General features: G+C 40.3%; 2 protein-coding genes across 9 annotated transcripts in view; one reads left to right on the top strand and one right to left on the bottom strand.

Moving 5' to 3' along the window:
* The first annotated feature begins 963 nt into the window (after window positions 1–963).
* parapinopsina (parapinopsin a) lies at window positions 964–4000 on the top strand. Its single transcript, XM_069140063.1, has 5 exons — window positions 964–1296; window positions 1799–1889; window positions 1992–2229; window positions 2318–2560; window positions 2673–4000. The coding sequence occupies exons 1-5, from the start codon at window positions 969–971 to the stop codon at window positions 2808–2810; spliced, it is 1038 nt and encodes a 345-aa protein (XP_068996164.1). The 5' UTR covers window positions 964–968; the 3' UTR covers window positions 2811–4000.
* Window positions 4001–4005: 5 nt separating this feature from the next.
* Window positions 4006–27908, bottom strand: part of LOC138192579 (cyclin-dependent kinase 17-like) — a 37823-nt gene continuing 13920 nt past the window's right edge. For 2 of the 8 annotated variants that reach the window (XM_069140061.1, XM_069140058.1), the window contains 14 exons: window positions 22220–22353; window positions 18159–18284; window positions 13925–13981; window positions 13720–13834; window positions 13408–13502; window positions 13187–13249; window positions 12963–13086; window positions 12020–12140; window positions 11206–11303; window positions 11003–11108; window positions 10696–10738; window positions 10502–10592; window positions 10346–10423; window positions 4006–6534 (listed from right to left, as the gene is read on the bottom strand). In XM_069140061.1, coding sequence (XP_068996162.1) covers window positions 6497–6534; window positions 10346–10423; window positions 10502–10592; window positions 10696–10738; window positions 11003–11108; window positions 11206–11303; window positions 12020–12140; window positions 12963–13086; window positions 13187–13249; window positions 13408–13502; window positions 13720–13834; window positions 13925–13981; window positions 18159–18284; window positions 22220–22353 — 1289 coding nt within the window. In that variant the 3' untranslated portion in view covers window positions 4006–6496. Of the gene's footprint in view, window positions 8594–10345; window positions 10424–10501; window positions 10593–10695; window positions 10739–11002; window positions 11109–11205; window positions 11304–12019; window positions 12141–12962; window positions 13087–13186; window positions 13250–13407; window positions 13503–13719; window positions 13835–13924; window positions 13982–18158; window positions 18285–20748; window positions 20823–22219; window positions 22354–26173; window positions 27899–27908 lie in introns of those variants that run through there. The other 6 variants (XM_069140060.1, XM_069140057.1, XR_011177811.1 and 3 more) reach the window with 5 other exon arrangements.

Consider the following 27908-nt stretch of genomic DNA (forward strand, 5'->3'; position numbering starts at 1 on the left):
ATCACATTTTTCTATACAGAGAATTATTTAGCATAAAGAGATTAACAATGAGCCTTTGCAGCATCTATCTATCTAGATAGATAGATGCTGCTATCTATATATCTATCTATATATCTATCTAGATAGATAGATATATAGATAGATATATAGATAGATAGATAGATAGATAGATAGATAGATAGATAGATAGATAGATAGATAGATAGATAGATAGATAGATATTCTGCATTTTTGATTTGTATCTGTGTCCTTACTGACCACTGATTGTATGAGTATACTGTTACCCTTATGGATTTCTTTAGTCAAAAGCAGTACCTGTACAAGTCATGCTGCAAAGGCTCATTGTTAATCTCTTTATGCTAAATAATTCTCTGTATAGAAAAATGCGATGTGTCATGTATGCAAGCTGTAATGCTCTTTATGTGCCTTTAACTAGCAGACATGCACTTAATTCTAAATATACTAATACCCATATTGTTACTGAATGCCTGCTTCATTACTCATGAGCAGCTGTAAACCCAGCAATCATGGAAAGAGCAGTCTTAGAGGATATTAAACAGATTTATTGTCCTCGCAATCCGGATCTACGGATTTAGTTTTTAGGAATTAAAAATCATCTAGAGCCTCTCTCCTCTTACTGGGCTTATTAATAAGGCCCTTTCAATGTCTCTTCTCTCAAGTTTCACCAAAACATCATGCAGCTGCTGTAGAGATTAAGTTATTTATTTGATTTTTTTTTTTTTAAATAAGAACCTGGATATTCTCACCTTTTGTTTTATATTTTGCGATCCTGTGGTTGATTAGGTCTTGTGGACATTTTGGGCATTTTCGAATTGGATTTGTTTTGAACTGTAGATGGATCGCTAACACTTTTTTTTTTTTATCAGGAAGTCTTTTGTGGCACCAGCAAGCATTTACACTGTTTTTTCTTCATTCCAAGTCAATCCCTCATCTAACCACGGAGAAAAATGGAGAGCGTTGCCCTCCATAAAAACTCATCGTCTGACAGCTCGGTCAACACAGAGCTCCTGTCTAGGACTGGTTACACAATACTTGCCATTAACGTGGGTGTATTTTCTGTGGTGGGGATCATCCTCAATGTCCTGGTGATTGTGGTGACAATGAGACACAGACAGCTAAGGCAACCACTCAGCTATGCCCTGGTCAACTTGGCCATTTGTGACCTGGGCTGTGCTGTGTTTGGAGGCCTGCCCACCACAGTAACCAATGCCATGGGATACTTCAGCCTGGGACGTGTTGGCTGTGTGTTAGAGGGCTTTGCTGTTTCCTTTTTTGGTGAGTCTCCTTTTTTTTGTCCAAATGAGGGGTTTGCGTGTCAAAGTGTTTCTTACAATAGAAGTCCTGTGAGTGACTAAGAGCCAGAGAGAAGGAACACATTATAGGAAAGGTTTCTTATAATCTAAATTTTGTGAATTATTAGATAATCTGATTTTTGGCAAAGTCAGAAAAGTTACTTAAAAGGTACCAAAGGAGGTTCTTAGAAGACACCCTGTTTTGTTTTTTTTAAAGGTGTTTGAAGTCAAATGGATGGGAAACCACTGTTTTCCTCTTATGGGGTTCTATTTCAGATGAAATCTTAAAAAAAAGAAAGTATCAGAATAATGTTGTGAAGTAAAAATACAATATTTTCACCCAGAATGTAGTGGATTAGTGGCATAAAATGTAAGTACCTCAACTTTGTTTAAGCCAAGTACCTTGCATCTCTTTAATTGGTAGAAAACTATATATGGGGATAAAAGAAATATGTAGTCTTGACTTATCCTTTCTTTTTTCCCAGGTATAGCAAGTCTGTGTACTGTAGCAGTTATTTCTGTTGAACGTTACATAGTGGTGTGTTATCCCATGGGTGCTGTCCTGTTTCAGACCAGGTACAGTGGTGACCATCAAGATTTTACTGAAATTACTAATCACAGAATAAAAACACAGCGTGGCTTCACCAGCATGTGAGACACCGTCTCTGTTGTCCACAGGCATGCAGCTGCTGGAGTGGTGCTGTCCTGGGTGTGGTCGTTTGTGTGGAACACTCCTCCTCTCTTTGGTTGGGGAAGTTTTGAGTTAGAGGGTGTCAAAACGTCCTGTGCTCCAAACTGGTACAGCCGTGATGTTGGCAACATGTCCTACATTATCATTTACTTCTTCCTATGCTTTGCCGTGCCCTTCTCCATCATTATGGTGTCCTACTCACAACTGTTATGGACCCTGCGCCAGGTGAGTAATCCAGATGCTGGAAATAGTTTTTTGTTGATTACATTAATGTCATTGTAAAGACTTTTCGCTTGTATTTTGGTGTCCATAGGTGACGAAGCTGCAGGTATCTGAGGCAGGAAGCACAAATCGTGTGGAGGTGCAGGTGGCACGTATGATAGTGGTGATGGTGTTGGCCTTCCTAATTGCCTGGCTGCCGTATGCATCAATGGCCCTTGCTGTCATCATAGACTCCAGTCTATATATTGACCCTGTCATCGCTACCATACCTGTTTACTTAGCTAAAAGCAGCACTGTCTACAACCCCATCATATACATTTTCATGAACAGACAGGTAATCCTTCATTAAGCACATTTATATTCAGACACGCAGAGAAAGAGAAAGAAAAGTATTTCAGGCATAAACAATCATAACTAATCATAATCATATGCTTGTGTGTTTCTAGTTTCGAAGCTTCGCTGTTCCTTTTGTTCTGTGTGGATGGAACCCTTGGGCGTCAGATCAACAAATATCTGAGGGTGAGACCACTGTTGCCTCTATCAGCAAGAGTCAAAAAGTCTCACCTAAAGGATCTTTAAAATAATAAAAGAGTATATACCTTAAATGGCCTCCCTCCTGAGGCAGCTCTAGATCATCTGAAATACTTTACAACATTAGCCATCTTGGCAATGGACTGCAAGGACATATTATTTTCACAACTTTAAAAAATATCTATCTGAGACTGATATGGACTTCAGCAATGAAGATTGAATAAATCTTGTGACAATTAGCATCTCCATTTTAATAAAACATTAAAGCAGATCTAAAGAGGAAGAAGGAAACCATTATCATGAATGTTCCCATGTGATTCAACTGTCTGTCTTTTCCTTTCATGTACTCTGACACAAACACAACCTCTTTGTGTCTAGTTCTCTGTTGCTGATATTGTTGATGATGCGTCATTTCTTTTGATCTCACTTTCAGGATTATGGGGTCAAATTCACTGGATGTCAATATTTAAAAGATCAATGTACAGATTTGCACAATCTTTATTTTACTTAAAAATCCATGAAAAAACTTAAAGCCTTCCTAGTTTCAGCAAAATAATCTCCCTTTACTTAAGTCTTTAAATCAGTGGCCAGATTACTTGGGTTAAGAGGTTTACCAACAGTGTAAGCTACAAGTGAAAACACACTTACCTGGGTGACACTGACTGAATTAAATTTGTAGTTGCAGATGTATCCAGTTCTAAATACTATGGCTGAGCTGTTTTATTGGGTTGCATTAGATTTTGCAGGTGTACCTAATAAAGTGGCCACTCGGTAGATTTATCCTCAAACATATTTGACTTAAAAATATATGTTATTTAAATGTTTAGCAGCAAACTGCTGTAGCCCAGTAATGGTAAATGACAGTGAACACCTCAGAAAAATATTTTGAAAAGATTTAAGACAAGAAAAAAGTTATTACATGTTTTTTATTTTTTTTTATTAGGTGTACACATCCCCTTTGCTTCTTAAGGTCTGTCCTCAGACATGGTATATACCCCTCACACACCAGCAGACCTTTGTCACCTTTATGACTTTTATGGCTTTCATTAATAAAAATCAAAATAATCAGTGTCTTATACTCGTTGCAACGTGATTCTTCATTCCAGCCTTTTGGATCCAGCATGTTTAACAGCAAAACAAATTTAAAAAATGAAAAAAAATAAACCTGTCATCAGTTTTGTCAAGTCTCACAGTTTGATCATTCACAGTCATTTCCACCTTCCTAAATAAACACAAATGCAATCATACTCATCCTATTATCATGGCTTTTTATTGATTACAGAAATATTGCTATGACTTTCATTAAAGAAAAGCAAAAAAAAAATAAAAGCCAGAATGTGAATAGCTGTATCAAACCTGTACACTTTTGTATATACAGAGTGAAGGATCATCTATGTACATGCTACATACTGACACACTCTCGGAAAATAAGGAGTCCTTCTGACAGGCACAGACGTGGGATCACTTCGCCCTTTCTGAATCTGCTCTTGAGAAAAGATGCTGAAATGATCCGAGGTCAACGCCCAAGGTACAGGAAACTCCGATCTACACTCACAGACCGTCTCATAGATACAGTAAATGTTGTCATGTCAACTGGTTGGTTTGTGAAACAGTTGTGTGCTTGAACACCTGGTGCTTGGAGGACTGACTTTGGTCCTGTTGTTCCTGGCAGCCTGTACTGATAACAGCTTAAAAGAACAGTGTGTCTGAGTGCTTCAAGTTCTGCTAAATACCCAGAGATGATGTAGCCCAGTTTGACAGGCTATGCAGAACAGTACTGTACTATAGGCTACACCTAGTGGTCTAATCAGACTTGTCATACAAACTATCTGGTCCCAATGCCGCCAGCACATCACACTGTTGCTGAACAGTGTGTCGTCATTGTCTTCATGTTATTTAAGGTACCATATTGAGATGTTAATGTAGTGTTTGGTGTAAAAGTCATGTGATAAGGTCATGTCCCATGCAAAATTCAAAAGAGGTATTCCTTTTCCAGCAGCAGCTATTTCACATACCAATTAAAAACATGTGTTTAATGCACAAACATGCTAAAAGAGATGACAAGAAAGGACATAGGGAAGGTAGTCTTTGAACAGCAACATTATGGTCAAATCAACAGAGAATGAGTGACAGAAGACTGACAGAAAACTGACAGGTTGATGCTGAGGGAAATTCTTCTTCTTCACATACAGTTTAAACCAGCTTTGCAAAAGGGTTTCAGGCCATGTTCTGCTCTACCGGGAAGTCACACGAGACCATCTGTACCTCACAGCATTCACAAAATGACACTTAGCAATAAGACCTGAGCTCAAGGAATGTGCAACACGTCCCCAGCCAGTCACCTACTGTAAAGACTGAGAACAGCATCCTGGAATTTATCATTGCTTCTGACAAGTAAAACATATGATCATATTTATAGATGTAAAAAAAAAAAAGGAAAGATTAAAAAAATAAATGCACAGAGTTAGACGGGAGAAGGTGGCATTGTTGAATGATCTACTTATGATTTAAAGAGGTAAAAATCAGGTAAAAAGATGAACAGTTCAACATCAACCTGTACATCGGACTACAAATCAAGACAACTTCTGAGTCAAGGCAAAAGAGAAGGGGTTGTCTAAGAATAAGCAGGTGAGGATTTGTACACATCCTTTATCTCTCTGTCCTTTAATGTTGTCCTTCTCGTGTACTGAAACAGGAGTGTCTCGCAGTGTAGTGTTCTTTACAGCATATGACGAAAGTAATTATTGTCTACTACAGGTATGTGGATTGCAGTGTGTTTTGTAGAGCAGTAAAAATGTGCAAAACATCTATCCATTTCCAATGGTTAGTGAGTTGTTTTTTTTGTTTTTGTTTTTTGGTTTGTCATTTTGATTCTTATTCGTTCCAATATCTCTATCGTGTACTTTACATCCTACTCTGCTTGAGTGACTGAATGAGGTAACGTAATGACAGCCACCCTGACCTCCACTGGACAATAAGGTGCAAAAGTTTATCTCTGTAAACTTCAATGATATACACACACTCATAACTTTCAAGTGAACCATCAGTGTGAGAGTGTGTGTTTAAGAGCGATATACAGAAAGAGAGAGAGAGAGAGATAGTAAGAGAGATTGTGTTTGTTGTTTTTAAAGATCATGTAATAAAGGGTCACAACATTAGGCAAGGGTTTAGAGTTGAGGTGCAATATTTAGAGTTTGGATCCAGGCTGAAGTGTGTTATGAAAAAAAGCAGAGTTCTACAGCTCAGTCTTTTTTATGTACAACAACAGTCTGAAAAAGAAAGCAAAAGAGAGCGACAGGGTTCCTACTCTCTTTTTCTTTGCCTTTGATCCATGTCCACTTCGAGTTCTCCTTCCTTACAGCTCACTGATACAGCAAGTTCTGTTTTAAAACAGCTCACATCCTAAACGCTGCCCTCTTCTGGGCAGCAGTGGTAGCAGCAACAAGGAGAATCTTCTACTCTCCCACTTTTCTTCCAGCATCAAGCACATCTTTTTTCATTTTTTGTCTTTAGGGTTGAGCTGGGACTTTATTTTTAAGTACGAATTCTTCAGCCTTAGTTCTGTGTGGTTTGGTTGTCATTTTGCAGTATGCGTGTGTCTTTTTTCTTCAGTCAGAGAGTGTGTGTGTGTGTGTGTGTGTGTGTGTGTGTGTGTGTGTGTGGCAGTGTCAGTAAATGTATGTTTGACAAGACAGCGCCACGCGTCTATGCTCTCCTCTTCTCATCGCTCCCGCCAGCACTAAAACAACACACTCTGCCTCCTGCTCTTCCCTTGGGCTGAGAGAGAGACATGGACATAGAGGGACAGACAGAGAGACAGACAGACAAACGGAGGTGAGAGAGACATGTGAAAAAAACAGTCTGGATTTAATTTGGACACACAAACACACATCACCACAAGTCTGCAAATATCACTCCATGCCAGTAAAACATACAATATAGGGACATCCGTCTGCAACAACAATGATTTTCATAAATCAACTACATTCAATATTTAATTTACTACACATTGTAAGTAAAGAAAATACAGCGAATTCTTACAGTTAACTGTCAAATGTCCATCAAATGTCAAAATAGTATGCAATTCACTTTCTGTCTATGGACTAATTGATTAACCAAGTATTGTTGCAGCTCTAGACACACAAACATTATCCACATACAAATATATTTGATTCACCTCATTTAAACCAATACAACTGCCCTGAAAAAAACAAAACCTCTTCACTGAGGTTATAATTTTTTTTTTAACTGTTTTGGAGATTTGGAAATTTTATAGTTATTTGTAGTTTACGTGCATTTAACATAGAGTTTCTCATATTTAGTCTTATTTAGTGTTGGTTTAAAGTGGATGGAAAAAAACACATGAAACACTTTCATACAAGCCCTTCAGCACCTAAAACTACAGGCATTAAGTTGACCATCAAAATGAATCAGCTCCTCTCTAAAACAGTTTCAACAAGCTTTTATGAGGACCATTGTTTTTGAATGGATTCTTTTTTAGCTACAGTAGGTGTACCTGACAAACTAACAATGGAGTGCATGTAAACCTCTCGTCCCAAAACCATGGGCATTAATCTGCTTCCGCTCTCCTAAAAAGGGCTTTCCACAGGATTTTGGAACCTAGCTGCAGGGATTTGCTCCCATTTAGCCTCAAGAGCATTAATGAGAGTGGATACTGATGTCGGACTGGCTCACAGCAAACTTGGGAAAAAAAAAGTTCCTTGAAAAAAACATTGTTGTTTTGTGTTAACAGGGACATAGCGACTATTCAGGACACTGAGGTCATAACTCCAGTATTTTTATGGGAATTAGAAGGGTTTAGCAAATAATAAAACATTTAATTAAATACATTTAAAATGGCAAGCAATTTTTTGGTGGCTGCTGCCATATTTCTTTAATCCTGGCTACAACCTTGTGTGAACGGTTTATTGTCATGTTGGGACAGAAAGGGGCCTTTACTAAAAAGTTGGCACAAAAATGGAGGCAAAATGTTGTCTAAAAATCTTGGGTTAATATGGACAGACACTTTTGGCCATATAGTGTACACATATTATTATCATTGCCAAGAAAACACTTGGCTCACATAGACAGTTTTAATGCCGTGTGTGTGTAATCCCATGATGCCGAAACAAAGTCGTACTTACCAAAATCTATAACAAACAGCAGTAAAACAACTCATATCCTCTCCATAAAAAAACACACACACACAACTAAAGCAAACCCACACAAAACTCCCACTTACAGACTGTACAAAAGGCTACATCTCTCGCTGCAGAAACCTAAACAGGACTGCAAAAGAAAATGATCAGATGACTCCCTGTTCTCTGATCACATTCTTTACTCTTATAAAAATACTGTTGCCCCTGTGATCCCTGAAATGAATACTGGGAGTGGCTCACTCTGAGAAAGAGAGGATGTGGTAAGTGAAAGCCGAGATTACGCTTGTGGGCGCAGGGCTTGAAATGTGAGGGAGGACAGGAGGGGAAAGAAAGGAGAGAGGAGGTGAAGAAAACAAATGATAAACAAGACAAAAAGAGGGAAGCTTAAACAGATAATCAATAATATATTGTTTTAGTTCAGGGAATGTAAGGGGAGAAAAGAAATGCAATGGCATTTAGTGCAGTTCAGCAGTCTTGAGAGTCGAGGTGAAAGCCAAACAGAAAAAAAACAGAAAATCAAGAGAAGACGGACAGAGTGAAAGAGACAGTATTTACCAGAACGGTAGGGGCCACTCAGCCAGTGGAAGTGGAGGAGAGATTGTGACTCTGAGCCCTGGGATTGGCTGCCTCTCTCTGGAAGTACTGCGAGGGTGCAGAGCCTAGCTTATGGGCCATCGCTTTTAAGGGTTAGGGAGAGAGGAAGGTTGGGGATATTGAGGTGTCACGGAGGAGTTGGAGTAGGGTAAACAAGGGAGATTAGAGAAAGGATAAAGGAAAAGATGAACAGTGCAGAAGAAGAATGAGCACCAGAGAGAAGGGACAGTTTATCAGAACACGACAGAGAAGCAACAGAGGCAGGAAGAAAGAGACACACACAGACTGAGACTGTGATAAAGACAGAAACACTGAAGTAAATCGAAGCAAATGTCAAAGAAACATCAAGTATAGTCAGTTAATGTACAGTAGAGGCTCAGACAAAGGTCAAACTCCCCAGCTGCACTTCAGTAAGCTTTGTGATCTAATCCACTAATTCAGTGGTTGAGTGTACTACTTAGTTTTGACCCTTCGATCAGTAGTTGAATAGTAAATAGTTACAATTATATGTGAATTGTTTTGACATAGATAAACTAGACAAAAGCAATGTTGAAAATCTGTTGTATTGCTTCATGATACTGATTGTCTTTATTGGTTACTACTGTCATCTGAGTGATAGATTTGCTCTCTTAATGCAAGGTAAACAATTTTTTTTTCTTCCATCTCATTAATCAATATAAATCAAGCACACAAAAAACAAGGATCTACAGCTATGCTGGCAGCTCCTGCACACTGTAATTGAAACTAGTGTTAATGCTACCACAGCAACAAGTTCACAAAGGCAATGTTACTATTTTAGTTCATGTAGCATTTTAGCATTTGCCAATTAGCACTGTAGGGATTGTCTCTTCTTTTGCAGGTATTGAATCATAAACAGAAGCACTGGACAGATTGGATACAAATTCTGTGTTCAAATTTTATGGAAATTTATTGGCAATTTTGCCAGTATGTTACACAAGCAGTGGGCAAATGTAGCTGTGGTGCCCGAGGACCAGTTGGGGGTTAGGTAGTTTGTTCGGGTCACGTCTGGCATGGATGTTGTTCATTCACTCCCCCCGCACATATTTCTTTCTTTGCAGTTCAAGGGAATCAGCAACATTAAAGCCTAATGACCACTCCTCAACCTCTATCTCGAGATAGATATATCGGCTATGGTTGCCCCATGTTAAAAGGCAGAGAATTGAACGGTGGTACTCACTGCTAATGGCATTTGCACCCATGTGGTATGCATCCTCACCACTCAGCTATCAGGTTGCCTCATGGTAGTTGAAGATGGTGGTACTTAACTAAAAGCTAAAAATGTTTACCTCGTAAGAGTGCTAAAAGAAAAGTCTGAGTCATGAGCGTTCATTATCTGGGGACCATAAATATATGTACAACATTTTTTGGAAATCTATCTCAAGGTTTATGAGATATTTTAGTCGGGACAGTCACGAACTGACCAAGGAAAAAAAAAAACAAAGAGCACAGGGGCAGAGCAGACAGCAGTACAGTAACTGATACAGATAATCAGTGATATTTGGACTGAAATACAGTGGTGACCTAAAGCACAGGTTCAATATTGCTTCCAAATATATGGCAGTATGTGTTGTAAATTGGGACTTGGGGATCTGTATGTAATGGAAGCATGAACCCGGCAATAGACTGAAAAACTGTGTGTGACATGAGCACACAGTGGCATGAGAGATGACACAAAGCCAACACTTTAAGAGAAAAAGAGAGGGGAGAGTAGGAAGACAGGGAGCAAGTCCTATCCCATCATATTATGTTTGTACCGAAGATTCCTAATTTTCTCTATATTTTACCCTTCTGTTTTTCAATCTTGGAGGACTTACTTGACTCCGGGTAGACTGAGGATCTCTTTCCTGGGTCTCTCTGGAGCTGAATGCCTTTTACGGAGAAGATGGATGCAGCTAAGAAACAACAGAGGGCAGGTTAGACCATATTTGTGCATTAAATGTGTGCATTAAAGTCAAACTACATGTACTCACTGTCAGCCAGCGTTTGGACCTGCTCCCCAAGATTTCTGAAATATGACTGTCCGAGAGCATCCTCAGCCGATACACGCTTCTTTGCCTCAAACTAGAGACACATAGAGACAGGATTATTAATATCTTATCAAAAGCATTAGGTGTGTATATCTTAAAAGTTCCCATCATCATCTGTAAACAGCAATGTTCTTTACCTGTAAGAGCATGGAGAGCAAGTCATGACCATCGTTGTCTATCCTGTGTGACGGAAATGAAAAGAAAATATGAGTGGAAGGGAAAGTGAAAAAGAGGAAGAGTTGAGTGTCAGTGAGGTCAAATGCTGACCTGCTGTATAGTGTTCACTATACTGTACAGTGTAGTGTTGCTTCCATTTCAAAAGATATGAAAATACTTGACTAATGTTCCTCCAGAAAATCAATCCTGCACCTTATCTGATTACATCTAACTCAATCTACACACACTTCTCCAGTGCTGTATGCACATTCATCCATTTCTACACACCTGGGTGCATGGTTGACGAGGGGCTCTGCGTGGTAGCGGGGGAAATTGTATGTTTTAAACTCTTCACTGGTAGTGATACCAGGCCAGGTCTCTTCTGTAGGAGTACCTGTTGAAGATAAAGAGGATCAGTTACCATATATATATATATAAAAGCATGAATGTTACACAAGTAAATGCTCATCTGAATTCCACTGGTGTCTCACCAAGTATGCGGAATATGAGGTGAAGCTCATCCTCCACAGTTGATCCAGGGAAGAGAGGTCTACCTGTGATCATTTCATAAAAGATGCAGCCCACACCCCTGGACCAAGGACAGAAACAGTGGAATGCAAATTAGAGCAAAATACAGCACATATAACACCTACATAGTTTGTGCTTTTGCAATTTTGTCACCCATGATGCAGAATTAAACTGTTGGCTGTCAAAAAAACTTTACAACACAGCCACATTGAGGTGTAATGAGTTGAATAGGCAACTATATTGTAAAGGAATCTGATACTGCTTAAGTGCAAAATAAAAAATAAAAAAAAAGAACCTAAATCAGTCTAAAGTGATCCTCTTCATCATTATGGAAAACAGGCTTTTTAATAAAGTTCTATAATGTTCAGAAATTAAGTGCAAAGTGCTCCGATGCTGATAAAAACAGTGCAAAATGTTTTTTAGGTATTGCAAAATACCTAAAAAATACGATGGGGCCTATGTAGTCCGTACTCTAGTTAGCCTACTGTAAAACATGTCCACCAAAACAAAAAAAGGGACTAATCTTAAGGTCCAGAAATAAACAGAAATTTACTGGTTCATCAATAATTAAATATGTTAAGCCCAATAGCAACCCCACATCCCCAATCTTTGGAACTCAGTGTTCAAGTACAGTACAGCTGAGTTCAAAAACCTCAAAAGTAGCACCTGCAAAAAAACAACAAAAATACTGGGGATTAAAAACAAAGAGTAACAAAAGAGCCAAAGAAAAAGATGATCAGGTGTGGTGTTAATGATTTTCTTTGTGTGTTTGCTCACCACATGTCAATGGGTGTAGAGTACTCGGTGGAGCCCAGCAGCACATCTGGTGGTCGGTACCATAATGTCACAACCTCATTGGAGTAGGTCTTCGTAGGTACAGACTTGGCTCGTGCCAAGCCTGAATTCAAACACAAACAGTAACACTAAGTTATGAAAATATGATACTTTATTAGTTCAAGATATGTTTTTAAAAATGTGAAAACTGTAACTGTTTTATAAAACAGATTATTTAAATCTTAGTCAAGATGCCTTTTTTTTTTTTATCTGATAACATAGATTTAATTCACAAGGAGGAATTACACCAGCACTCAAGAATGTATGACTGCAAGTCATGTTTTAGGTTTTACCAAAGGAGGGCAGTGTTGGGTGGCTAGTTACAACAATGTGTTGTCCTGTTGGGTCTGAGGAGCAGGAGGGCCTTTGAGACTATTTTAATGGTACATCTTTTGTTTTGATAAAAAAAAAAAAAAAAAAAGTTTAAAAAAACAAAACAACCCCACTGTTAATCACCATCTCATACTATGAACATTTTAAAATGAATACAATTTTGTTGCCACATCAACAATTCAAATTCTAAGAAATTGGTTAGCACACAACACAAGTTTCTGAAACATCTGCAGTGTTGCAAAACAAAACAATAAGAAAAAAACATGATATTATCTGATGTTAAGAGAGAAAATTTGCTCTTTACAACTTTTTGTTCAATTTAGTCAAATATGAGGCATGTGCTGATAGCAGTTTCAATTCTAGTTTTGAACATTCAGTACTGATATTCTAATTACCACCAAGGGAAAATAAAGCGAAACAATAAAACTGTTTCACCAAAATCAAAATTGTTATACGTGACGCCTTTATTCATGACAATCTGAGAAGTCAAACTAATACAGGGACATAATAGAAAACTCATGTTGTGTTTGTAGTTTGTTAAATGATGACATACCAAAGTCGGCCAGTTTGAGCTCTCCTTTTTCATTGATGAGCAAGTTCTGGGGTTTAAGGTCTCTATGGAGGACCTTCCTTTTGTGGCAGTATGCCAGACCTCTTAAAAGCTGGAATAAGAAGATCTGAGGAGGAGAGAAGAGGAGTATGACTTCAACACAGTAATAAAATGACATCTACATTTCTAATTCTTCAGTAGTGACCAAATATATTACTCTCAATTACCTTGACATTTTGAACACTCATGATGCTCCCACAGTCATCCATATATTGCTTCAGGTCTTTTTCCTGATGGAAGGAATTGAAGGGAAGAGAAGAAAGGAAGCGAGGAAGGAAGCAGAACGCAAGAAAGAAAGAAGAAAAGAAAAGTACATATAGTAGTAGAGTATAATACCATACACCCTTTTATGACATACACAAACTATAAACATTTCAGTGGCACTCACCAGGTACTCAAACACGAGTGTCAGGCACTTGTCAGTGTGGATAATGTCATGAAGAGTGACAATATTGGCATGCTTCAAGTCTTTCAGTAGAGACACTAGAGGAGGAAACACATCAGACGCTGTCAGTCAAACACAGACAACCAGTGAGAAGTAACACAGCACAGCGAGTTCACCAAGAGCTCGGGTAGCTACGAGGAACACTGTCAAAACTGTGCAAGCTTCTCGACTGCACAGTATGTACGTGTCATGTTGACTCCTGAGTAGCATACTTCCAAATCACAACATTTAAACTTGCTAACAGCAGCTCAGTACCTTCTCGGATAGCCGTGCAGGGCGCGCCCTCCTCGTGCTCCAGTCGGATCTCCTTCAGAGCCACTAAATTGTCTGTTAACTTGCTTCGCCCTTTAAACACTGTAGCATAGGTCCCCTGCAGAGATGGAAAACATGTGAGTGCATTTGTAAAATCAAACAAACTGAAAAATAACCAACTTTTGCCAATTTTCTTTAATGGTCTCACCTCCCCAAGTTTGTCCAGTTTGATGTAGGTCTCAAGTTTCCCGAAGCCGATTTCAGACTGCAGAAAAGAAGCAGTTTAAGAAATTAGCAGTGATATCACTGAGCAGTATCACTAAGCCTGCTAGCTTGAATTTTTGGTGCAGTCTGATTGTAGGCCAGGCGAGGCCTCTCCATCGTAACTATCTCTTGAATCAAATCTTCCAGGCCAGGGTTGTTCAGATTTCAGTCTGGTTACTTTGACATCTGGCCCACATCTGCAGGGGTCTGAGTCACCAGTCCTCTGTGTATGTGTGTGTGTGTGTGTGTTTGTGCTTAAACATTAGCTGGGTTTTTCCAACATTTACCGTATTTTAAATTTCCCCTACTCTTATGCGCCACAATAGTTAATGCAGATGTGGATTTAAAAGTAATTATAACACTTTCTGTAGGAGCATCACTGCTCACAGATTTTAGCATTATGAGCACTGCACATAGCAAACAGTTGCGTGCCGGAGACAAATGCAGGTGTACTATATACCTCATAAATAAAAGAACACAGGCTATGTTTATAACTCAATGTAATTTATCCAGTGCCTCACGTGTCTCCTTCCTTTGCCATTGTCAGATGCACACGTATTCCTTGGCACACAACCAAATGTGGCAATATGGGCATTACATATTTCATTCTAAACATTTCTATCGATATCCTGCAGGCATTCTTCACGTCTGTGGGTGCAGAGCAAATTCTGAATTAATCCTGAATTTATTTAATAAAGGTTTAGTTGTATAATGTATGTGGCCCCTGGCTCTCAAGGTCATGAATTATAGATGGCTGTATCTCCGTCATGCTGTGATACCCACAGGCCCGTCAGGGTGTATCCCTCTAACTGTCACTTTTCCTCACTTATTTGTCTATCTCTGTCAAGGTTGTTCCAGCCATGTTTTATCTGTGTCCGTCTCTCTGAACCTACCCATCTCTCTCAATCTTGTGCTCGCCCATCCCATCATAACCCTCATTTGAGTGCCAGGCCAGTGAATGAATATATGCGCGTGTGTGTGTGTGTGTGTGTGTGTGGGGGGGGGGGGGGGGGTCCTCCAGTGACCAAGTTAGCTGATGAAGCATGTGATCTCTTTAAAGGGATGCCTAAAAAACAACATCAGAACAAGCTCAGATGCAAGATGACACACTTACACATATGTGCAGGGGTATGTACCCTATAATGCAAGACTCTTTAAACACTAGACATATGTACAGTGTATGCTCAAATGTAAACACAGTCACCCACCCTGCACACACACAAACAAACAAACACACATGCTGCACCTATCTCTGTGTTTGTGACAAGAGCTGTCAGGAGCTGCTGCTGAGCCGAGTCAGCCTGATGAGCAAAATGCACACGTACACATATGCTCAAAACCATACAAACCACACATATATTATTGCCACCTCAACCCAGACCAACACTACTCCAGAAAATAAATCTAAGGCCTCTTTTCTCGTCGGAGTGTCCCTAAAACAAAGAAAGATCCAGCTCTTTCCATCCAGCTCACTCTCGGTTACAGAGTGCATCGGTACTCTCTGTCTAAGTACCTCACAGTCCTTTTCGTATGTGCGCATGTGTGAGCAGCGTGCGCCTGCGTATGCTTCCGATGGCAATGGGTTCATTTCATTCCCAATGCTCCAGTGAGCTTACTCAGCAGAACTAGGTCAGACCAAGTTTTAGTGACAAAATTAAAGCAACATAAAACCAGACAATACTTGTGTGTTCTGTCTCAGCCTGTACGGGGACACAAGATGTACAGATAGGTGGTCTCACAGCAGGAGTGACAAAGCTATGATCAAAATGTGCATTGACAAGAAAGTCCTTTACTTTGACCACATTTCATTTGTAATTATGTTTCTTTTTCCATGTGTTGCCTGTGAGAAGGTTTGATGATGAGCTGTTCAGAGTATGGACTCAGAGTATTGAGTTGCAAAATGAATGCCTTTTGGGAGGAACAGAAGTGGCAGGCAATGAGAGGTGGGAGCAAAGACCAGCCCTTTCATTAACATGTTTGTTGCCAGTCCGTGGAGCTATAATCAATCAACCAATAAACACTTCGCACTGTCACCTTTTTCATGTAAACCTGCCGATCACAGCAGATAAAGTTTGACCCAAGGGAGTGGACCAACACTTTACCTCAGTTACGATTCTTTTTTACCAGTTAACATTGCCATCACACATGTAGAACGCTATAATGATAGCTTATTATAACCAAGTGGGGAAGGGCACATAAAGTGCTCTTTTGTACCTTCAGTTGTACAGTTCTAAACTTTAATATTCTGTCACTGTGGGGTTAAATGGGTTTGAGCATTGCATAACATAATTAAGCGTCGTGCTTTGAAATAAAATGACATCTCGTTCCTCAGCACCATGAAACACTGAATCTCATTGGACTGCTGTGAATAATTGATTATCAATGGGCAACAGCCATGAATGAAAACCGATACCAACCAACCTCACTTGCATTACATTGGAAAACAATTCAATGATCAAAATACACGGTTTCAAATGCACGCATCTGTTATGGGACACCGGACACATGTTCTACGTTACGGTAACAAATGATAAGCACGCCAGCACCCCAGAGACCAGCACATGAGTAGACTCAGAAACCTTTTTAAGTTTAAATTTGTAAAGTGTGACTGTGGAAGCGCACTCGATCTTTTCTGACATCATTCGTTTGAAACAGCTTCAGTTTCAGTTTAAAGTGGACAAACTGATCTGAGAGTTAAAATCTATGAGGAATGTATATAAAGTCCCAGCCTAATTATTTCCATAGCAGCAGCTCAGAGCATGTTAAAAGTAAACATGAAACAAATAGTGAACTGCCCGGTCAAAAACATACTTGTGCATGGGTGAATCGCAGTGAATGAAGTAAGAAGATTAGCCATGCTCTAATAAAAAAACAATTTAGCCGTGATGTAGCTTCCTATATAAACTCTGCAAGCTCAGCAAATTGGAAGAGATAAGTCAAACTCTCGTTTTCCTGCTTTTCACCCTGAATCTATTTACAGACTGCAGTTAACTTTTAGTTTGTGAGCTATTTGTCACATATTTGTTTCTCTTTTTTCAGCACTTTTTAAAATTGTGACATCCGGTCATTTATGCCCTTCATGATCTTCTCTCATCCCCCTCCGTGTCGTTCCCCGTCTCTTCCTAGCTCTCTGGCTCACTTCAAGGTGTCCTGGGGTGTAATCCTAGTCAGGAGAGGAGTTGCAGCAGATGAGTCTGACACTGCTGCTGAATTATTGATTGATCCATTGCATCACGTACATACAACAATCCTAAAGATACACAGCCACACAAACACTGGTGGACCGAACCAAGAAAATGTCCCCCGCCCATTTGGACTCAAACAACTCTAAGTATTCTCTTCTTTTGCTCCACCATAACACAATCTTTCTCCCTGCGAACCTCTCCTCAAAGATTGCTCTCTTTCATCTCTGTGAGCCTCCTGCAGAAAAGCTGCGTCATTAAAGTGCTTCAAGCAGAGAGCTAGAGGCAGGGCACCAGCCCTGTTCAATAATTGCAGCAAAAAATGGTTGATGGAGGGCAAATCCTTTATGGTTTCCCATAGAATATCGAGGCTTTCTGTAATATTGTTTTAAGTAATGTATCGGTCAGGCTGACTAAATTTAATTTAAAACGGAGCGAGCATGTGAGGGAGACAGCAGTGCACTCTGAAAGAAAACTTGACCATTTGAATGATGGCAGAAAGAAAAAAGTAATGTGAAATAAAGTGTGACTAAAATAAAAAAACAAGTGAAAGGGCAGGAGTACTTCAGCAACAAAGAAGCATAAAAGGACATGCTGCACATTCATGAATATCTGCCTATTTTTTCCCCCCAATCATCCCCCTATCTATTCATCCAGTCGCAACCCCCCCCCCCCCCCGCCCCTTACCCAGAATGCTCTTGGCCTATCATTCATGCCCCTACTGAGCCATTGTAAGCTCTATAGCATAACTCAGTGTGTTTAAAATGAGCCTGTTTGTGTGGTTGCTCTGTGTGTGTATGTCAGATGATATCATGGCCTTAGACAACCATTTCAGTAGTGCACAATGGTGCTGAAAGTTCATATTACTTTTGTTTTCCCAAACAAAGCAGCATCAAAGAAAAAGAGCAGCACACACCCAGCTGAACAGACAAAAGTATGCAATGCTAAAGCTAAGTAGGTACCAAATATGTACACACGGACACAATAAGTACTGACCAGTGATGCGCGTCGTAGCCTGCGGCTCATGGGTTTGTCAAAGGGCGGGCTGTTCATGGCAAACTTTTCCAAGTAGCCCTCCGGTAGCCTGATATCAGCCGGGAGAGACAAACGCTTGTTTATGTCCTGAAAATAGAAAAAGGAGGAAACAGAGGGAGGCAGAAAGAAGTTAATGAGTTTACGAAATTGAAATTGTAACCTGTAACCCTATGAACGTGGTGAGATGTTTGAGAGAGGAGTTTCCATGAAAACAATTGTAGATTCACACAAATACATTTGCACCATAAGAAGGGTGTATATAAGAATAAAATAAATACAAGAACATTAAAAAAAAAAAAAATCACAACTGATGGAAAAAAAAGATTTGTCTCTTCCTCTTGTTTGCATTGTGGCTCCGGAAAGTCTCTTGTCAAGCAGGCTCCGAAAAGTTTCTTTTGTTGTCTATCTTATTTGAAAGTGATTCTTTTTGTTTTACTTTCCGCAATATCAGCCTCGAAGAAAAAAGTAATGTGAAATAAAGTGTGACTAAAATAAAAAAACAAGTGAATTGAATTGATCTAATGGACGACTCCCCTATGTCCTTATCTTGTGACCTACAACCAACTCTGTATTACCATACGAAAGCAGATACAAAGGGAATGGGAGTGACTGTCAACTGTTTGTCACACTGTATAAAAGCTGCCCTACGGAGGAGTGACATAGAGGACTGCTGGGGAGAGCCCTGCTGGAAAGAGCACTGCTGGGGGGGGAGCACTGCTGCACATCTCTCTTTGAGGGTGCATGTAGTTGCTCCTTCTTGCAAGAATAAAATGTCCGATGTGTTTGATTTTGAACCAAGCCTCTGAGTAATTTTTCCAACACAACATATAGGATATTTAGCATTTTTTTTTTTTTTTTTTTTTTTTTTTTTTTTTTGAAGAGGTGTGACATGAAGTCATAATACATAAAAAATAAATGAAGGAAATTAAAATAAGCCCATTTCCAAACTGAGTCACCATCTCAAACAATCACAATTTGGCTAATAGACTAGTCCACTTGTGGATTAGTCTATTAGCCAAATTGTCATAGCAATTTTCATGGCCACTTGACAGTTCTTTGAAGACTGAATTTATCACCAAGATCTGGCATTAAAATTACTTCTCTTTGGTTCGCCCTGGTTACTGGCCCTTTTGTAACCAAAAAAAAAAAAAAAAAAATCACAATCATACTTCTTTATCCTTCTGTCCCAGCAGTGAGTTTGACAAGTGACAGCAGCTCAGTCAAATTCAAACATTTGATTTACAAGTGCCATCTGTGAATTCCTGATAAATGATGATGTGAATGATGGATATATCAAATAAGGCTGAATAAAAAGCCAGTGCAAGGCATGATGGGACATATTGTAAGTTTTTGGCTGGTTTTAGCTTAGTTTTCAGGGTAAGATGTTGGCAGTGTGAGCTGGTTGGTTCGAAAGTTGTTGATTGACAGTTTATCAGTTAGACAGTTGTAGTTAAATTAGATTTCAATTAAGAACCGTGAGATCTCTTCAGAAGAAACATTTCGTAGCCCTTTTGTCTCAGATGAGCCCAGTTTAACATGTAATTTTGAGACTTATAAATGATTATATACTTGGGTCAGTGTGGCGTTATTGATAGATTCTACCATGCATCCGACTCTGCAACAGCTGGATTAACCTTCCACTTTCTAGCCCTGGCTGGTATGCAATTTGTGTTACTCTCCATTTCCCACTATGCATTTCTCCCATATACGAGTACTATCCATGTAGAACATGCTCACCCACAAGGTGCCAATCACACATTGTTTCCATGGCAGCTGTGGCTGGCTGGCCCGGTCCCAACAGCCCCATAGTGTGTCCTTGATGTGAGTGCGCATAACGATATGCGTGTTTACAAGTGAATGTTGGTGGGAGGGTAGAGTAGTGTGTGTGTGTGTGTGTGTGTGTGTGTGTGTGTGTGTGTGTGTTTGTGTGTGTGTGTGTGTGTGTGTGTGTTTGTGTGTGTGTGTGTGTGTGTGAGACTGAAGATGAAAGGTAGAGGGATTTTACGCCTGTAATGGTTTTATCTGAGCTCATTGGCGACCATCGCAACATGCAGTGCTACATACTACGACCCCTAAACTGAAAAGCACAGTGGCATACTATAGATCCTGAAAACAAACACTGACACAGTAAAAAATGTCGATCCGTGCTCCGCACGCTGCATAAGCAGGTTGAAATATAGAAAATGAGCCACAAACACATGCGTTTAAATGACAGACTAGCTGTAGTTTAAAAATCTGAATCTGAATCAAAAAAGACTGAAATGCAAGCACTGCAACAGCATACAATAACAACACACTAAACCTGTATATTGCTTTAAACCTTTCCAAATACATTTAATATCTTATGCATTTCTATTTGTGGTTTCCAGATAACCAAAACCAAAAGACCTTCACACAAGTCTCTTCACACACTGTCCATACTCCTTTCCAAAAGGGAAACAATGGACACAAGTTCACGAAGATACAAACATTCATGCTCTGTTATTCACCGGTAGAGACTGAATAACGACCCAGAATACAAACACACATACACGTGCGTCCCCATACTCACAATGCAGAACAGCTCTAGTAGCTCCCTCATTGTCCTCCTTAAACGTATTTTTCTATGCATTCACACACACATGTGATTTCAACGATGCGTGTCTCTGACCTGATACATGACTGCACACACACTGACAGAGAGAGAGAGAGAGAGAGAGAGAGAGAGAGAGAGAGAGAGAGAGAGAGAGAGAGAGAGAGAGAAGCTGGCACTGTGGTAGAGTGCCATCCACATGCTCAGAAAGAGGAGGAGAAATAAGAAGAGGAGGAGGGGGAAAGCAGGAGCAGAGGAGAGAGGAATGGACAGATTCCTGAGGGGAAAAAGGCAGATGGGGGGGGAAGGGGTGAAGGAAGGGGGTGGCTGAGAGAAAACGTTGTTTTTCTGTGCTCTCCCACCATCATTTCGTCCTCAACCTCTCCTTCTTCCTCGTCTCTCTTATCATGTTCTGAGCCCTATTCCTCTGGATCTCCCTTTTCTTTGTCACACCAATAATTATTCCTACATCTGTAATTACACTCTCAACACAGCGTTTTACTCTCCCACACTGCCCCTCCATCTTCTTCTCTTTCTGTGGTAAACATGGTCTAAATTAGTCGCTTCCACTGTTCACAGCAGTTATATAGTCTGTGTATCCAGAGGCATTTCCCGTGATACTGCTAAGCTCATCACTCTGCATCTCCCACAGACACAAGCAGCACTGAGCACATACTCACTGCTAATGTGTAAAACAAAGAAGCAAACTGCAAATCTATCTGTCCACAGAAAGCACAGGTACACGAACATAGACAGTCACACAAAGGTCAGGTTTGTGTACAAAAGTGCTTGCTATTCACAATGTACATTGTCTAACAACGTTTATAGCCGTTTTTTTTTTATTTTGTAATGTTGTTTTGATAAAAATCACTGGTCTCTAAGTGTGAATTAACAACAATAACGCATTGCACAAATAAGGGAAAAATAGGTAAAGATGGCAAAAACAAATGAGCACAGTAGGGTGCAAAATTGTTGCTTTTTTTTTTTTTTTCCACTGTAATGAAAATGATAAACAGATACAAAAAAAATAAACGCATACTGTAAAATAAATCTTGATGGAGACTCATTGGATTTTTTTAATTTTTGTTTTATTATAAAGTTGTCTTGATCCCAGTTTGGCATTTCTTTGTTGCAATTTCTTGTAATATATCAGCAAACTAACATACACCGATACTGATATGAAAATCAACAGGGTCAAATATGAGCCTGTCCAATTTATCAGTTTAGTTTACAAATCTGACACATGATATAGTTCTAAAAATGTCCTTTATAGATGTTTTGGGACAGTCTTTAGCATCACAATATCTCAATGAATAAGGATGTGTCCTACAGCAGTAATCCTGGTGTAAAAGTGTGTGTGTGTGTGTGTGTGTGTGTGTGTGTGTGTGTGTGCGTGCGTTCGTGCGTGCGTGCGTTCGTGCGTGCCTGACTGCGTGCCAGCTTCCAGTACCTCATTAGAGATGCGCCGATGGTGGTTGTTCCTCATGCGGACCCTCACTGGGCTCTGGACCTCATCAGAGGAGGTTCCAGACGCCTGGTCACTCTCCCCATCTGAGCCCATCTTCACATTTTCATGGACAATACCTATAAAATACAAACACACAAAGACATGGGCAGTGTTATTATTAGGAATTACACTGTGTGATTGTGCTGGCAGAGAAACCAAACCTGAGATGAACATTACATTATCTTTCTAAAAGGATTCTTCCCTTTCAGTGCAGGTTTTTAGAACTTTTTTTTTTTTTAATGACTGACCATATTTCACTGTCTCCTACTCTATTAGTCTCTCAATGGGATCATTAGGAGACACAATGTTTTGTCTGTCTTAAATTCCATTCACCCCTCTGTTTGAGCCATAGTCGGGTCCCAATCCCCAAATGATGGATTGTACCACCAGGGATGCAGGGGTGTTTACCGTGTGTGTGTGTGTGTGTGTGTGTGTGTGTGTGTGTGTGTGTGTGTGTGTGTGTGTGTGTGTGTGTGTGTGTAAAATGCCACTGGTAAGATGAGGAAGTCAGACATCAATATCAATATTACCCCGAGTGCAACTGGAGCTTTCCCATCTCAGCCGGCCACCCCCCATACCTTCAACTGCCCCAGAATCCATCTGATTAATGAGTCACGGTGCAGCAGACAGGACTGCCTCATTCAATAGAGTGTGAGTAAATGTGGGGGGAAGGGTCTCTCTTTGGCTTTCAGCTCCAGAGTCTGGGTCATGTACAGCACGTACAGTACGTCTGAGTGTGTGTGTTTGTGGAGGGAACTTTTTCATGAACGGGACTGACATATTTTAAAGCTCACTGCTAACAGGGGTAACAACTTACCTTACATACCATCATCTACTGTTTACACTTACAACAGCCACCATCGGCAGAGGAGAGACAGATAAAGGAAGGATTCGAGTATTGAGAAGAGGGTGGTTTTGGTGGATAGAAAAATAAATCCCCCCGAGTGACTCTGACACCCAAGGGCCAGCTATGTAAATGTTATTATGCTATTACGGTAAGGTGTCTGTCAGCAACAGAACATCTGAGATCTATTCCAGGCCATTTGTGTGTATTTCTTTCATGTAATTAGGGTTGGGATTTGAGAAAGACAAGTTGCTCTACAGATACTGTCCGAAAATGAAAAAGATTAAATATAGACTCTGTGAGCAGTGTATTAACAAAATACAGCTAACTCGCTTTTTCAACACAGTTTACTTACTTTCAATCTGCTAACGTTAGTGCAAGGTATATCATTTTTTTTGTCAAGCACTGCAGAGATTGTTTGTTTTTATGGGGTGTTTTACAATCTCTACAAGTAAATTAGAGGTCATGGTTTAAAATGCATTCACTAAAGTGTTCAATATGACATAAATAAAGAATTGTGAAATAAATAATCCCTGGAGTAAATTGTGAGAAATATGAAAATAAACTAATTAAGTCTTGATCTTATGTTTATAGGTTTTATAGGACATCATCTTCATGTCATTATACAAAAAAAATTCAAAGTGGCATTGTTCCCAATAACATTTATTTCATGCCACTTTTTATTTTGTCATGTCACTTTTCATATTGTATTTATTAAATTGATCATGTCATTTTTCAGGGCAGTGGTGTTCATCACATTGCACTCTCAGCCATCAGTAATTCACATGCCCTCTGGCTCCACCCATTAACCACAACAATGTCAAAGTAATTCTGATTTAACTAATGAGGATGCTGCTGTAAATAAACACAGCGCATATAGACACTAACATCTCTTTTATTTTTCCTAACAAGGCTGCACACACCACCTATCCAGCTGGCTAACATAGGCCACTTTCCCAATAATGAAAAACCCATTGATGCCCTTCTTCATTTTCCATAGAGAGGTGGCTGTGTCTCAGATGGCAGAGCGGGTTGCCCGCTAATCGGAAGGTTGTCCACAAGTCTAAGTGTCCTTGGGAAAATCACTAAACCCCAAGTTGCTCCCGATGGCATGGCAGCTCAGACTCATTAGTGTGCGAATGTGTGCGTGAATGGGAAACGGTGTAAAAGTGTTTTGAAAATAAGGTGATAAAGGGCTATACAAGTGCAGACCATTTACCATAGGTCTTCCACAGAAAAGTCCACTACATAGTTAAATTTGATCAGAGATTTTCTTACTGACACAAACTGTCAGTTGACTGTTTGTGTCTTTAACCTGTGTAGATCCCAGCTCAGCCTACATTGCTTCAGTGGTCTATCTGTTGACAAAACCACCATATGTTCATTAGAAAAACACATCCCATCTGTGTAAATACTCAGTAAACCACTTCATAATCACTTAAATCACTAAGTCTCATCTACTGCCTGTGGCCACAGAGCAAGACACAGTGATACAGGGAATGAATATACCTTGGTAAGAAAACCGAGCAGTCAGTTGTCACTATCAGGAATCAGGAATCAACCCCTACAATCCTGATGGTGAAACATTAAACTCAAGCTAACTGACACCAGACTGGGGGAAAATTGATCCAGGATATATCTACATAGTGACGGACGCACTAGCATGACCACAAGCTCTCGACGAGTGAGTATCCAGTACCCCTATTATGTCACAGGTCCTTCTCACTGTCTGAAAGGCCTGGCTCTTGTCTGTTTGTATAAACAATCAAGCAGATATGGGTGGATGAGACAGGATGACCTGACCTGAGAGGAATATTCCATCACCTGTGACCTAAAACAATATGATATTATGACAATCTGCTAGGACAAACAACAGTACATGCATCTTTCATACACCAGCTTCTCCAGCTCTTTCTCTCCTCAAAATAAACCTGCAGTTCCACTCACACATACCTCCTAATCACCCAACACATTATTTTCCCGTCTCCTGCAGATTCTGTCTGTTCTATTTCCATAGAAGACTAAGAGCAGACAGTGAATGTCACGAGCTAACACTGCCTCTCTGTGTGGAGCCAGGATGGCCTATTTAGGGTTGCTGACTCCCTGCTAGTACGTCTGGAAGAGTGAGTGGGTTACTTTTAGGGCTATCCTTACATCATCTAGCTCTGCATGTATTCCACTTAGCCAGAAACCCATCTCCAGCACATGATAGCAGGGTCTCAAAAAAAGATGGACAAGCTGGTGGAAAGGATGTTAAAAGAAATAAAGTAAGATTGGCTTCAGGAACCCTTCAAAGAGCAGCCGGAATATTGGGATTTATTGCCATAAGCCCTTACTTGTCAAAGCCAGACACTGGTTGTTCAAGGGTGAACTGGTAGAATTAATAGTTACTGTTCACATCCACATTACCTACAACTATTACAATAGGCTTTAGGCTTTGAACTGAATCCTTTCACTTCTCTTTTTTGCTCTTAGGCCAGGAGTTCTCAAACTCTATTTAAAGCACAGGAGAGTTCACTGTCTGAATTTGGCCTGAGAAGCAGGAATAGAGATACTGCCATCGTTGTGCTGACAAGCAAATTAATTAAAAATTCAAAAAGAAGAACTCGCAGGACTCTTCACTTCTCCAAAGAATTCATGGGATTCATGTGGCAACACACATTGCTATGGTCCACCGCACCGCATCTCGCATCTTTAAACCAGCCACAAAATGGAAATTAGATTTTAAAATGAATACGTTTAAGATGTTCAGAGTTGTAGGATCAGCAGATTATGAGAGGAAGCTACTCACATAAACCTGTGTCTTTGTATGAAATAAAGCCTCAGGACTTGATTGATCTTAAAATCAGTACACCGACATCTTGCATGTGTTGATACAATGGAAATATTATTCTTAGATGTAGAATTACTTCCAGGCATCCTTTGAACAATGTTTTATCTGAATTAAAATCCAAAGTATTTATTGTTACAACAGTCTGATCAATATGTTCTTTGACCTGGAGAATCAGCATGTAGATGAACTTGAGGATGCAGATGACAGTGATAAGACTCACCGATACGGTTTCCCGGAGGACGACATGAGTCCAAGACTCGAAGCATACGGAAAGGTGACAGCCTCAGCGGGGTGTCTCTCTCCCCCATCCTCAACCCCTCTCCCACTCTAGCCTCCCCCATCCGAGAGTCTCCCACCCTAGAAACCCGAGCAGAGCCCCCTTGGGGGTTTTCTGGCACATCCATTGCTCCAGAGGATTCAAAGCACTAACATGTGAAAGGTCGTCAAAAATAAAAAAAATAAAAAAAATAAAACACACTACGCAAAGAGACAAAAAGAAAAAAAAAAATCCAGATCTTTTCCCCAAAAAGTTAACGCCAATTCATTTCAGTCAACCAGTCTGGGTGGCACCCACGTTTTAGGAGCTGTAGCCGATTAAGGGTCCAAGCTTTCAGGAAAAAACACAACCCTCAAGCTTCCTCCGTATCGCCAGAAGAGCCCCGTGCAACAGAGAACAGCTTTTACATTGCGAGGATAGTGCAGACTGCACAGGCACACTAATCACAATGCAACAACTCCCTCGGCTGCTACTCCACTTTTAACACACTCTCTCTCCTTCTGTGTGTTTTTGTATAGACGCTCTCTCTCTGACTCTCTTCTTCCCTGCTCTATTTTCTCTCTGCAGTCACACTGTGCTTGCTGACTAAGGAAGGTCAAACACCATGCAGGTAGGCAAAATGCTGCAGAGACTGTCCAATGCATGCGAGCTGAGAACTGTTACAACCTGTCATCTCAAGAAAAACAGGTGTTCTTTATTCATCTGTATCATCCACACACAACTCCTTCCAGCACACTAAACTTACAGGTCCGGGGAGAAAAAACACTTTCATCTATCTGGTATTCAACTATCTGACCTCATTGGCTCCCAGATCTTCCCTTCACCTCTCCCATGTTACTTTTTCCTTTGCGTTCCGGTTTCTTCTTTTTACTTATGTATTTCCTCTCCTCTGTCAGATCTCCTCTCTTTGTTCTCTTGGTTCTTCCACTGTTATTCAGCACACCACTCTATCCAGGCTGTTGTGCTGCTCTCTTCCTCTCCATTCCCCTCTCTCGATTACTGCCTCCTTGCCTCCGGCGCCCCTATCAGTGCTTTCAGTGTTGTTAGTCCTCCTGCTCCCTCCCTTTACCTTGCTAGTACTCCCCTCCCTCTCATGTGATAGCAATCTCTCTCTCTCGCCCTCCTTCTGTCTCTATCTGTCCCTCCCCTTGTTCCTCCCATCTCTGTCTGGTTCCAGAGATGGTGTTGAATATCAGTACAGTCATCCTGTCTTTCTATTCATTGGCCGATGACAACATTTTCTGCCTGATTAGCCTCTTTCTTACTCTCCATCTCAAATGCGTTATCTTCTTCTCCTTCTCATGCTCCTTTCTTCCTCTCCACCCTCTGCCTCCTTGTCCTTATCACTCTCTAGCGCAGAAACGAAACCCTGAGGCATCTGAGTGACGCCTCTGGCTTCCTAGCTCCCGTCTCCTCCTTCTCTTTCTCTCTGTCCTTTCCCAATGACATGAAGTGCAGGCCATTACTCATGTTCAATCCAAAGTACCCATACACCCTCCCCTGCACATGCCACTGCACATACAGTTATCATACATCCCAATGACAACTACTGCCTCACATGCATGGTTCTCTCTGACAGACCTGACTACTCCTAATTACATTCCTTATACAAATCTCCAACACGGGATTATCTAGAACGATGCAGAAGTATAAATCCTGAGGAATTTGCTGCACTTGA

The sequence above is a fragment of the Embiotoca jacksoni genome, unplaced genomic scaffold (genome assembly GCF_022577435.1).
Source record: "Embiotoca jacksoni isolate LCO1_2020_lvr unplaced genomic scaffold, fEmbJac1.0.p SCAF_9, whole genome shotgun sequence".
NCBI classification, from domain to species: domain Eukaryota; kingdom Metazoa; phylum Chordata; class Actinopteri; family Embiotocidae; genus Embiotoca; species Embiotoca jacksoni.